Raw genomic sequence first — 13609 nt, 5'->3', positions numbered from 1 at the left:
CCCACTGAGCCCAAGCAGAGCTGCATTGCCGGGCTGAGCATTGAACTCCCAGCCTATACAGTTGGGCAGGGTATCTCTGCGACTGACCCTGGGCCACTGAGCACTGCTTGAGTGACTCTCCCCTCCAAATCAAATATTTGCAAGAGACAATATATGGGAGTTAAAGGTAGGCCAATAATAAAGCCCAAGTATTAGATGAGCACTAAAATGTCCAGTAGGCTTCTGTCTAGTCCCTCAAGATCCGCTCACATTTGACTGGAAGCTTCCAGCTGCCAAGTCAGAGAGGGAAATGGCAGCTGCAGGATTCCCAGTCATCAAGTGCACGAATACAGCACATGTCCAGAAGCCGCTGGGTTGTCCTGGGACACAGGTGATTCACCGAAGTGTAAAGCTCCTTCTCCCCACCAACACCCCGTCTGAATTTTCTCCCCAACTTCCCACCAGGCTGTCACCTCATACTGTCCTCTCCCTTGGCAAAAAATAGAGAATAAAAGGCCCAGTGGCATTAACTGGACCTTTGCTGCCTGTATGACCTCTGTCCCCGGACAGAACATGTGTTCTCGGAAGCTTTGGTCCTTGGTATGAACCCAAAAGGACGGGACTGTCTGGCTGCCGTCTCTCCAGAGTCCTGTTTGGCAGCGGGGAGGATGAGCGCAGCAAATCGTCCAGGCTTAGTGGATGCCAAATCCAAATATTAAGGGCCCTCGAGAACTTTCAAGAATGACAGTGCTTCTCTCGATACTGCATTTCCAGAACGTGTCATTCAGAGAGTTACATTGAAATGAGCGGGTGCTGGGGCTCTGCCAACACAATGTTTTGAACTTAGTTGCCTCAGCCTGGCCGCTCCTGCTGGCTCGGGATCTGCTCGAGAGTGTCTGCCTTGCAGGACCTGAGCTTGTTAGAGGGCAGTGGGGGAAAGCCCCACACACAGCCTTAGGACATTGGGACGACAGGAAATAAGGCTCTGCACTTCAAGCCGCTTGACCTTCCCAGGACATGGTTCTTCCCGGGCACTAATCCGAACCCTGGGAGCCTGTCACTGAGTCTGGACAGCCTGCAGGCCGGGAGCCCACACACACGGACTCTTTCTTTTTTTCTTTTTGGGGCTACACCCTGCAATGCTCAGGGGTGACTCCTGACTCGGCACTCAGAAACCACCCACTGGCGGTGATCAGGGGGCTATATGGGATGCCAGGGATCGAGCCTGGATCGGCGGCGTATAAGGCAAATCATCTCCCCGCTGTACCCTCGCTCCGGGCCCTGTTTCTTTCCTTTAGACAGAGGTCGAGCAGTGTGGCGAGGGCACATGAGGCCCAGAGCCAGTCCTGGGGCTCAGGGAGCCCATCTCTCATGGAGACACACATTGTGCTGCGGCCACCACCTCCTGTGCCGGAGTGCAAACGCCCTGCCCTTAGCGGGCCTGTCCCCCTCTTCCTGACCTCCAGGCTCCTGTGGTTCCATCTTGCTCTCTGCCCCCTGCATGGGGCTCTCAGCCCAGCACAGGGAGTCCTTTACCCACCGTCCTCCACTCACTGCTCGGGGGGAACCTCAGGCTTTGGCATGGGGATCCCAGGCCACACTGTGGTCTCTCCCCTCCACCAGCCCCATCAGATTTTCTCTCCCTTTGCCTCTGACCCGGGCTCCTGGGGCCGCCATCAGATGCGGGCACTCACCCGGCCTCGCCCTCTCTTCACACTTGTCTGAGTCCACTTCTTCCCCAGCCTAGGCTGGCTGGCCCCATGGTGCTCTGTCCGCCCTTTGCTCCCACCCAGGTCACGAACCCCTTCTGAGTCCACAGCTGCCTGGCTTGGCCCGCTCAGTACCCCAAAGGCTCTGTGAGGACACCTGGTCCTGCTCAGGCCCTGGAGACACAGCTGGGAGCTGCAAGCAAACTGTTCCTGATGCTTTCCTCGGAACAGCTGCTTGGCTTTTCCCTCTCACTGAACGGGATGGGATCTTTTCCTCGTTCTTCGCCATCACAGCTGTTCGAAAGTCAGGGCTCATCCCTGCCACCACCACAAAGAGTTGCCTTGGGGAGGAACTTGAAGGAACCTCTCTTCGTGTAGGAGCGGAATCTTTCTCTCATCATCTGGGGGTCCTGTGCCCACCTCCCAAGGGTTCCTCTGAGCTCTGCTTGCTACACTGGGAAGTCATTTGTGTCCTGCTGGGCTTGGGGCACTCACCCAAGCGCCATCTAATTTTACAGACCCACACCCCACTGCCAGATCTCAACTCGACACCTCCTGCCTGTCAACGGCCTGGCTGATGCCTCACCCACATGCCAGCAACTCTTTTTGTCAAGGTTAAAAGTAGCCGACCTTTGACAAGCAGCGTTGGCTAAATTACTTGTTCCTTAAAAGGGAAGCTCCCCATTCTCATTTGCTGGTGGACCGGAGGGCGGCTGGGGCAGCCCCCAAGTCATACCTGGTGGACCAGCAGGGGGGATGGGGTTGAAAGTGCATTGCTGAGCAGCTGTTATTAAAATAGCCATCTTTTAGAGTGCCTGCCGGCTAGGGGGCAGCCTGCCTGTTGGCCACTGCATCAAGGCCCATGTGGTTGGCTGGCCGGCAGGCAGCAGTGCCACCCGCCCCATGCCCAGCACACTCCTTAATGCGTGTGCAGCAGGAAAGCTGGCAAAAGAAATGATAAGAACACACACCCATTTTTAAATGCCTGGAATTGTGTTTTTAATGTAGGGGTGACGGTCCAAAGATTGATCTGGTGGGCAGTTCGCTAGCCGGCATCCTGGACAAGGATCTCTCCGACCGCAGCAATGATATCGGTGAGTAAGGACAGCGTTCTTGCTTCTCTTTGCAGAGTTTTCAAAGAAATGCAGGGCTGGGCTGGTCCCTTGGAGCAGCCCGACCGGAACTCACAGAACATGCTGAATGCAAGACCAGCGGTTCTCCGTTGGTTCACAGCCTTGCCGTTTTGTAAAGAAGTGATGTGATGGCCGTTACCACATTAAAGTAGAGTGCTTGAGCTTTTTCACTCTTCCTGCCCGAGAAGTTCCTTGCAAGGAAGAGAAATGAAGAATAAACTTTTTTGTAGAAGAGGGCCTTTTCACCTAAGCTCATATTTTCCTGTGAACTCTGCATTCCATGTGAAAAAGAAGCGGGGGGCGGGCAATAGGTGAAAATGCTGAATGGCAGAGTTGCTGCTCACTGGCTTGACACTGAGTCTAAAATGAGCATTAGTGTGCTAATTGCCACTTTCAGTAGCACAAGTAAGTTTTCCCAAGGTCACGGTACCACCATACAAATGTGACAAGGATCCTAAAGGCTCCATGGGTAAACAAGTGAGGGTCTCACTGTTTTAGGGGAAGGAGATATAGTGGGCATGAAGCCCCATGTATACTGATTGAGTCCACTGTTAATTGGACTTGGATGACAGCCCTTTTCAGAACTCCAGGTTCAGGGACTAAACTGGTTTTAAACTTTGTCTCTTGTATCTCTCCTATCACATTCATAAGTTAGTAGTCTCTGGGAACGCTACGTTTGGGATTTTGCTGTTTGAAATCACATCTATTACCTTGAAAGAATTGTAGATTGATTTACCATTTTAAGGAATAGTGCAGGGATCCATGTACTCTACCGGGTTTCCTGTGAGCAGAGTTAATAAAAGTGATCTAAGGATGCTCAGGGGAGGAGTGCTGAGGAAGACACTGGGATAATGGTGGGTGGGTCCTGGAACTTTGGTGGTGGCATAGTATAGCATCACCACAGGTATAATACATTATTGTAAGTTCTATTATATATCTAAATGAAAATTTAAAAACAGAAAACTAGAAATATGGGGCCTGAGTGATATTACAGTTGGTAGGGCTACACATGGTCTACCTGGATTTGATCTGGATCTGGCACTCCATGTGATCCCCCAAGCACTGTCAGGAGTGCTATCTGAGCACTGAGACAGGAGTAAGCCCTGAACACCACTGAGTGTGGTCTGAAAATGAAAGACAATACAAGAAAAGAAAAAGAAAACAGGGACAGTGATGGTGGAGGAACTTTGACCCGTTGGTGATGGTGAAGGTAACTAAGTTTTTATTTATTTTCATTTTAGGTACCTAAAATAAAACTGTTATTGTTATTAGTAGGATTTTATAATAAACTAATCTAGCACCACACCCTCCACCCAAGCATGCACTTCCTCCACCAATGTCTCATGATCCCTCGCCCCACACTCCCCTCCCTCCATGGTATGCTTCCTACTAAAGACAGGTTCTGAGTTTCTGTTGCCTCTGGGTATTCATTATTACTCTATTCTATTTCTTCATGTCCCACATATAAGAGAGATCATTCTGTATCTGTCCCTCTCTTTCTAACTTCACTCAGCATGATAATCCCCAGATCTATCCATGTGGCAGCAAATTTCATGATTTCATTTCTTCTTACAGCCAAGCAGTATTTATAATATGTATGTATATATGTGATACATATGTGTATACATACTATGGACCACAGTTTCTTTATCCAGTTATCTGATCTGGAACACTCAGGTCTTTTCCAGATTTTGGCTATTGTGAAGAGTATGAACACAGGCTTGCAGATATCTTATCTAAATTAAGTTTTGTATCCTCATGGTAGATGCACAGAAGTGGAATTTTTGGGTCATATGAAAGCTCCATTCCTAGTTTTTTGAGACATTTTCATGCTATTTTCCAAAAAGGTTAAACCAGTCAACATTTCCACACCAGCAGTGAATGAGAGCCCCATTTTCATCACATCTATGCCAATATTGATTATTTTTGTTCTTTGTGATGTGTGTCAGTTTCACTGGTGTGAGGTGATAACCATTGTTTTGATTTACATTCTCCTGATGATAATGGTTCTCAGCATTTTTTCATATGCCCCTTGGTCTTCTATATATCTTCTTATAGATCAGGTTTCTGTTCCTCTCTCTCCCCCACATTTTTGTTGTTTGGGCTACACCTGCTGATGCTCAGAACTTACTACTGTCTCCTTGCTCAGGGATTACTCCTCGCTCAGGAGTACCAGGGGTCTAATCAGAGTTAGCCACTTGCAAGGCAAGTACCCTACTCTACAATAACTCCAGACTTAATGGGGTTGGGTTTTTAGTCCTGTTAGTGCTTTATGTATCTTGTATATCAACCTTTTATATAATGGGTGGTAGGCAAATATCCTCTCCTAGTCTGTGGGGTGTCTTTTTATTCTGTTCATCATTTCCTTTGTGGTACAGAAGCTTCATAGTTTGATATAGAATTATATAATCATATCAATATATTCAGAGAAAGCATTCGACAAAATCCAATACCCATTCATTCATAATAAAAACACTCAATAAAATGGTGGTGAAATGAACTCTCCACAACATAGTCAAAGCCATTTATCATAAGCCCAAAGCAGACATTATACTCTATGGTGAAAAACTGAACGCCTTTCCTCTATGATCAGGCACAAGACAAGGTTTCCCACTTTCACCACTTTTTATATATGGTATTAAAAGGTTTTTGCAATAGTAATTAAGCAAGAAAAAGATATAAGGGGCATTCAGATTGGAAAGAAGGATATTAAACTCCCAATTTATGTAAACAACATGATACTAAGAAAATCCCAACGCTTCCACAAGAAAATTCCTAAAAACAATAGACCTGTGCAAAAAAGCAACAGGTTACAAAATCAACATACAGAAAGCCATGGCTTTCCTACATACAAATAATGCAATAGAAAGAGAAATTGGGGGCTAGAGTGATAGTATAATGGGTAGGGCAATTACCTTGTATATAGCTGACTCGGGTTTGATCCCCAGCACTCCATAGGGTCTCCTGAGCTTGCCAGTAGTTATCTCTGAGCACAAAAAGCCAAGAGTAAGCCCTGAGAACTGCCAGGTGTGGCCCAAAAACCAAAAAAGAAAAATGAGAAATTTAAAAATCAACACCATTCAGAAAATCAAGTACCTGGGAATCAGTTTAACAAAATAAGTGAAATATTTATACAAAGAAAACTATAAAAACTATAAAACACTACTAAAATATAAAATAGCACACTAGGAAATGGAAACACCCCCTGTTAATGGATTGTAAGAATTGACATTATCAAAATAAAAATTTTGCCTAAAGCACTATACAGATTCAATGCAGTCTCTATAAAAATACCCAGATTTTTTTTTTTTGGGGGGGGCTGGAGTGATAGCACAGCGGGTAGGGCGTTTGTCTTGCACGCGGCCGACCCGGGTTCGAATCCCAGCATCCCATATGGTCCCCTGAGCACCGCCAGGGGTAATTCCTGAGTGCAGAGCCAGGAGTAACCCCTGTGCATTGCCAGGTGTGACCCAAAAAGCAAAAAAATAAATAAATAAAAAATAAAAAAATAAAAATACCCAGATTTTTAAAAAGACATAGGCCAAATACTTTTGGAATTCATATGGATTAATAAAACACCCACAATATCCAAAACAATTCTAAGGAAAAAGAAAGTAGAAGGTCTTCTTTGTCTTCTTTGGTTTTAAATTATACTTAAGTTAAAGCAGTGTGGTACTGGAATAAGGACAGACTCTCAGACTAGTGGAATAGAATTGAATATCCAGAGATAGATCCACAGATATGTGGACAGGTAACCCTGAAAATGAAGCAAAAAATATATAATGGAATAAGGAAAGCCTCTTCAACAACTGATGCTGGAAAAACTGGTCAGTCAAGTGCAAAAAAAAATGAACTCATATCCCTAACATTGTGCACAAAAGCCAAATAAAAATGGATTAAGACCTCAATATCAGGCCTGAATCCATAAATTACATTGAGGAAAACATAAATAGAACACTTCATGACATTGGATCCAGTCTGATTAAATGATCCAAAAGTATTGACCAAGCAGACTGAAACAAAGCTAAATGGGACTATATCAAACTAAGAAGCTTCTGTACCACAACCTTTTATACCAAAATCATGAACATTGACACTACTGTAACCATGTTACTTCAACTCCAATAAAACAACTTTTTATATATAGGGCAAGATCACAACCAGGATGCTTCTAATGATACAGTCCACCAGATTGCCCAACTTACTACAGTGGGCGTGTGTGTGTGTGTGTGTGTGTGTGTGTGTGTGTGTGTACAATTCTATCATATACATATTTTTGTGTATTTCCCATCACTGTCAAGATACTGACTATTCCATCACCACTAGATCCTTCCTGCTGCCCTTTTATAACCACACCCTACTCTCTCCAGTCCCCTCCCCTTCCCTAATCTTTGGCAACCACTGTCAGGGAAGATTTAACATGGAAGAGCTCCAGTCTCATTTGCACTGGCTGCTCAATTTAGAAACAGATGTCTGACAGTTGGCAGAGTTTATAAGAGATACCAGAGTGCCCAACATGAACATCCTCGTTACCTGGGCTTACTCTTGTCTCTGAGTGCTCTTTCTTCTGAATTTGTTAATACAATTTAAATTTAACAATTACTGCCCTGAAGTCTTTGGTCTGATCTTGTGAGGGCCTCATTGTTCTGATCGTAAATTCCAAAAGTATTTGCCCTGTTACCAGAAACTATTTTATACACCCAGTCAACCTATGACAAGCCTAGTGAGAGAACATAACCATGAGCCTTCAACAGTTGGGGTTGATGCAACAATAACAGAAATACTGACTTCCTGGAGCTTTAGAACTCATCCAAGGGCAGAGTTGCTGTGATGAGAAAGAATCATCACAGTGAGCCTCACTAGCTTTTGGTTCTACCACAGTAATTTAGTATTTGAGCCTCATTTTAATGCAAGTGACCAGTCAGCATATTCCCATGAAGACAATATGGGATTTCCCACAGCATGGGAAGTATCCTCTTATTCCCTGAATGCATTCCTGAATACACAGGGGATGCTTTGTGTATGAAGAACATTGGGATTTGAACTTGATTTCTTTGGACCTGGAGATGGCAAAGGTGGCTGCCAGGAAAATCAGAATCCTAGGTCACTGGGTCTCACTAGCTAGTTTGGAATGTTGGGCCAATGATGAATGTGGGCTCAGTCTATGCACGCTGTCGCACTGTAGAAATTAAGTACCAGTTGTGTATCTGTATAAGCCTAGAAAGATCAAAACACTGTAATTCTACAGCTAATAATTTCATGTGCATATCCTGTGTGTTGCAAGACACACTGACTAGCAGCAATGTCACCAACCACTAATTACCAGAGAACCCACTGCTCAAGTGCAAGCCTGAATGACTCCGTAGCCTTCCAGGGACTTTAGGTACTTTGAAAAGTAAAAGAACACTGACTATCTGAAAGACAGCATAAAGGTAAAAAGTAACTCTGGTCATAGTTGGGGTGCTCCTTGGTGCCCAGGGCAGACTACTTGAAGGGGGATCTACTTCTCTGCTTCTTAAAGTTATGTTTCCTTAGGCCAAGGGACCATAAGCAAGACCATCGCATATGGGATGAGCCTAGATGAGCCAGGCTGCAGAAGAAGGTTTGTGCTGAAACAGAGAGCAATCTGTCCTGGAAATAGATGTCAGAAACTCTATTAAAGTTTCAGAGGAGTGGATGTGTCATTCATTCATTAGGTACTGGGAACTATTGAAGGCTGACACTAACATGGCATGATCAAGTGTATAAATTCAAGTAATAGGCCTAGGAGGTGTCTCAACAGTAGACCATGTGCCTCACATGTATGAAACCCTGTGTTCCGTTGCCAAGATTGCAATAAAAAAATAAACATTTGAAAACGTGAAATGAAGTAGGGAGGGGGAAATAAAAGTTCAGATATAGGACTGGAGTGATAGGAGAGCAGAATGAGGTGCTTACCTTGCACTTAGTCTAATCCAGGTTCAATCCCTGGCACCCCATATTGACCTAAGAGTCCCGCCAGGAGTAATCCCTGAGCACACCAGTTGTGGCCCAAAAACAAACAAAAATTTCAGATAACAGCTGATGCAGCTTTGTGGGACCAATGAGTTAAAAGAGAGATGGGAGTCAGGGGAGTTGACAGTTGACTTTGGGATTTGCTTGGCTATCCCCATGGCAGGGCTGGATGAACCTACCGGGAAAAGGCAAGCCTGGAGAAGCAGGCAGGGGTCGCAGAGAGGACTTAGGCACAGGAGGACACAGGGCTAGTGTCTGCAGCTTGAGGATCTGAGTGGTAGTTCTGCTACTTCCTCGCTAGGTAACCTTCTATAATTTACAGAGACTCCGAGCTTCAGGGTCTTGATCTGGAAAGAATACCAGCACCTCTACCAACTCTTTTAGAGTCATATAGGTCTCTTGGTGCGCTGCAGAACGATAGAGGTGCCTATTAATATTGTTGTTTACTTAGAAGTGGTAGTCGAGGCAGGATTACTCAGTTCCACGCCATGAGGAGAGAGGAGAAGCTAGAGCGGAAGGACAAATCCTGTTCAAAGTTCACATGTCAGGGCAAATGTGGAATCTGCTCACCGTGGGGGCAAAGAGAGGAGAAGATTTAAAAAATATATATCTTTAGTCCCCAAATCAAGGAAGATAGGCCATTGTTGATGTCCCAGTTCTCTTGTGCCGGCTTCTGTAACTCTGCTTTTGTAGTGTCTGTCCATTGCTTTGAATTCAAAAGGAAATTATTTGTACCAGAAGGTTTTGTTAGTGATTCAGACAATTGAAGCCATCCAAATGTGGACTGCAGTGAATAGCAGAATGCATCCCTGAAAGCCATTCGAAATCATCACTGTTAGCTATAAATAAATCTGTGTTTCCTCTTAATAAAGCTATAATTTAAAATTATTATAATGTTAAATTAGAGAACACGGCTTTTTCCAATCTCATGTTGGCAGCGACCCGCATCTGTCGAGACTGCTATAATTTAGAATGAAATCAGTTGGTCCAAAACTAAGTTGTTGATGTCAGTTGAGATATTGTTTGTATCAAACTACACGACCATATTTCAAATGACATAATAGAAAACATGGATGAGCTCCAATGCAGGCCTGCGCATAAATAGAAATAAAAATTGAATTGTCCAGTGTCCTCTTGCTGACGGAAGAATCTTTGTGCTGATTGAATGGGAGATTACGGGTCGCAAAGTCAAGTGCCATAACATTTACTTTTATGATGCCATATATTGTAGCTCCCACTGTATAGTGGGGTTTTATTGTCACAATTCAATAGTAGGGAGATTTTTCCATTCCTTTCCACTAAAGCACATAGCAACAAGCCACAAGGTAGAAAGTAGCCTGGAAACAAAGCCATCTAGTTTTAACAAATTGACTTCAGGGGAAAAAGCCTTCTTACTCCTTCTCTGTTGCTTGCCTTCTTTGTTTGAAGTGTTTTTGTGTTATTCCTATTCATTTTGAATGTCTCCCACTTTCATCTCTTTCCATGGGCATCGCCCCTCTTCACTTAAGAAAATCAAGGATTCCTCTTCCCATCTTTGCAGTCTTATCCACAGTCTGACACTTCATATTGTAATCAATGGGGGGGGGGAGTATTGTGAATTTAAGCACCCCCAAACCTGTGGCTCATTTGTACCATGAACTGAAAAACATTTTCCTGTGCTCTCATGCTATTAAGAACTTATCAATTTGAGGTGCTGGAAAGGTTCAAAAACTAGATTGTGATCATGGTTGCATAACTGTAAATTTACCAAAAATTGCACTGTGCCCTTAAAATGGATGAACTTAAAAGTATCTAAACTATAGCTTGATGAAATATTTTAAAATCAAAAAGCTAATCAAATTTCCCTAACACTCACTTTGAGGTCTTGATGTAAACAAAGATCTTCATAGCACTGATTTGCAAGTATGGGCTTCAAAGTGCTTTGATGCCTGACTTGTATTATAAAATAGTTGTATTTACTTAGACTAAAAGCCACTTTATTGGTGTCTCTGAGTTGTCTGCACACCAGTCTTTTATAAATAAGATTAGGTTTAGGTGTGCTTTCTTAAAAGCTCTAGAAAAGCTTGAAGAGAGCCTGGGAGATAGCTCAAGGGGCTGAACACATGCTTTGCTTGTTGGAAGTCTGCATTCCGTCTCCTGTAGTATATGGCCCCCCAAGCATCTTCAGAAGCAACACCCAAGCACAGAGCTGAGAGTGTTTCCTCCAGCAATGCTGGGTATGGCCCCAAAACATCAAAAAGTAGTTTTAAATAGGGCTGAAAGATAGTGCAGCAGGTTAGGCACTTCTCTTCCATGAAGGTGACCTGGGTTTAATCTCTGCACAATATATGGTCCTCCAAGTTCCACCAGAAGGAACCCCTAAGCACATATTTTTATTATGCCCCCCACCAAAATCATTGGGATTTCCTGGATAGATTTTGCAGGAAACTTAGATGAGTGGCTTCTGGCTGTTTGTTTTTTCTGTTGTGTGTGTGTATGTGTGCATACATTTGCATGCTTGTGTGTGCTCATGTGTAGGCATGAATGCATGCTGTACCCTGAAGTGCACCCCCAGAAGTGCTCCAGACCCTATATATGTGTTTTACATTTCTCCTTTTGGAACTAGAAAATTGTTGGTCTTTGTAGCATTTCAGGTGGTTTGAGTGATTTCTTGGGTTTAATAGGACAACAGGACCAGGTATATATCTCAGTAGTAGAGCACGTGCTTCACCTGTGTGAGACCCTAGATTTGGTCCCTGACATCATATGATATTAATAATGTAAAAACTGAGGGTAGCATATACTGAGCTGCATGTAGATGGCAGCATTTAGAATGTTCCAGCTAGACTGCTGGCTGAGCTGTGTGTGACTGAGGTCCTGGGGTGAGTGACTCTGACATGAGTTTGAGTGCATGGACTCAATCCTCAGTCAGCGTCTCTTTACTGGTGACCTTCAGACACGGCCATTGGGATCAACATGGGTGACATTACACATACAGAGGAGAGGGAGCTGAGGTCCGTGTTATGTCTTATTTGGATCTGGGCAAGAGGCTTTGGCATTGCACACACAGCTCTGTTTCCTATGCAGAAACACAAGTCCTAATTGAACTTCCATTTAGATAAGGGCCATTTGATTGATAACATGCATTTCTCAAGTGTGAAAAGTTACAAAGAGCAGCGGGGAAAAAGAATATGATTAGTGTCAAACCTGTTATAGCAAGGAACTGAATCAGGTAGAACTTTTGATTGATGAGCCTTTTATCTATTTTATTTTTTTTTCATTTCCCCCATCCCTTCCCTTAGTTGTTGTTGATGTTGTTTTGATGACTGAAGGGACAATCGATGCCTAGCTGTAGTGCTTACACCTCTTTTTTATGTGTGTTCACCAGTAGTCACATCCCTCGGCTATGGTGTTTACACATACCTGACTGTGACTGGAAGTTTCTTGGTGCTGGGGATTACAGACAATGGAGCTTCCAGGAACATGCTCAGCTCACATGGCAGCATCAGGGATTGAACTTGTGACCTTACGCTTGCAGTGTTGTAAGCCATGGAGGTATTCTTCCAGGGCCCTGACTGATGGGTCTTGAACTAAGTCAGCCCTGTGAGTATTTTAAGTTCCTCCGCGCATGCAGGGAGATGAAGCATTGACTCCAGTTCTTGCAGAGAAGGTACTGGCCTTCCCTCAGAGCCCCGTCCTCTCCCTGACTCTTAGGGCTCGTGGCCTCAGTCTGTAAATGCCAGCAGATTGACCACCGGCACCAGTTTCAAAAGTATCTCACAGTCCCAAAAGATATGAGGTGATGGCAAAGTCTTATCCTGCTCAGTATTTCCAAGAATCCATTCCCAGATGTAAACTAGGCGCGTCCACAGAAACATCAGTCCACCCCCAACCTGAGGTTTATCCTTCTGCCTGCTTGGGCCCCTTGAGTCCTTTGTTGTCCTTTGGCATTCCCTCAAGTTGGCTACTGGGCATGTGAGGCATGTATCTCACTATGGAGCGCCATCCCAGCCCCTGTGCTTAGGTTGTGGCCTTCCTTATGTTTGTCATCTTGGCCCCCCTCTCATCCAGAGGCGCCAAAGCAGCAAGCCTTCAACACTCACAGGAAGAGTCTCCTCAGCATGCTAGAAACACAGGTGGAGGCAAGACAAACCCAAATGGGGAGCCCCAAATCTCAGGGGAGTCAGGCTGAGCTGGGAATTATTCTAAGGCACACCCTGCCTGTGTCCCCTCCAGAATCAGGCTGCAGCAGGGAAAAGTGATGGGTGAGATGGATAGAGGCCTGATGAGTGTACAGGCAGCCCAGAGGCAGTCCTGCCGCCCATGCTGTGGCGAGGATGGCAGTGCCTACTAGGCGTGTGCCCTCATGCCCAGCCCCAGGGGGTTCAGAGCACACAAAGGTGCTGGCATGTTGGTACCTGCCTTGTTGCATCAAAGCCCTCCCTTTTGCAATTCAGCCCATAGCTTGAGTGACTCTGCTGTGTCTACCTGCTGAGACCATCTCAGCTCTGAGAATACCAGTGTGGAAGGACGCTCAGTTGGTTGAAAAGAATCTAATGCAGTAAAGAAGCAAGTGTGTAACCACCTTTGGTTTTTGGGGGGTTTTTGTTTTGTTTTTTTTTGGGGGGGGGTTTTGGGTCACACCCGGCGATGCACAGGGGTTACTCCTGGCTCTTCACTCAGGAATTACCCCTGGCGGTGCTCAGGGGACCATATGGGATGCTGGGATTAGAACCCAGGTTGGCCGCTCGTGCAAGACAAATGCCCTACCCGCTGTGCTATTGCTCCAGCCCTGTGTAACCACCTTTGTGACCC

General features: G+C 45.0%; 1 protein-coding gene across 3 annotated transcripts in view; it reads left to right on the top strand.

Moving 5' to 3' along the window:
• Positions 1 to 13609, top strand: part of SH3KBP1 (SH3 domain containing kinase binding protein 1) — a 383994-nt gene that overhangs the window by 348561 nt on the left and 21824 nt on the right. For all 3 annotated transcript variants that reach the window (XM_055122571.1, XM_055122570.1, XM_055122569.1), the window contains one exon: positions 2697 to 2782. In XM_055122571.1, coding sequence (XP_054978546.1) covers positions 2697 to 2782 — 86 coding nt within the window. The remainder of the gene's footprint in view (positions 1 to 2696; positions 2783 to 13609) is intronic.

This window comes from Sorex araneus, chromosome X (genome assembly GCF_027595985.1).
Source record: "Sorex araneus isolate mSorAra2 chromosome X, mSorAra2.pri, whole genome shotgun sequence".
Classification (NCBI taxonomy): Eukaryota; Metazoa; Chordata; class Mammalia; order Eulipotyphla; family Soricidae; genus Sorex; species Sorex araneus.
The sequence above is the reverse complement of the archived record's forward strand: the minus strand, read 5'-3'. Positions and strand labels throughout refer to the sequence as shown.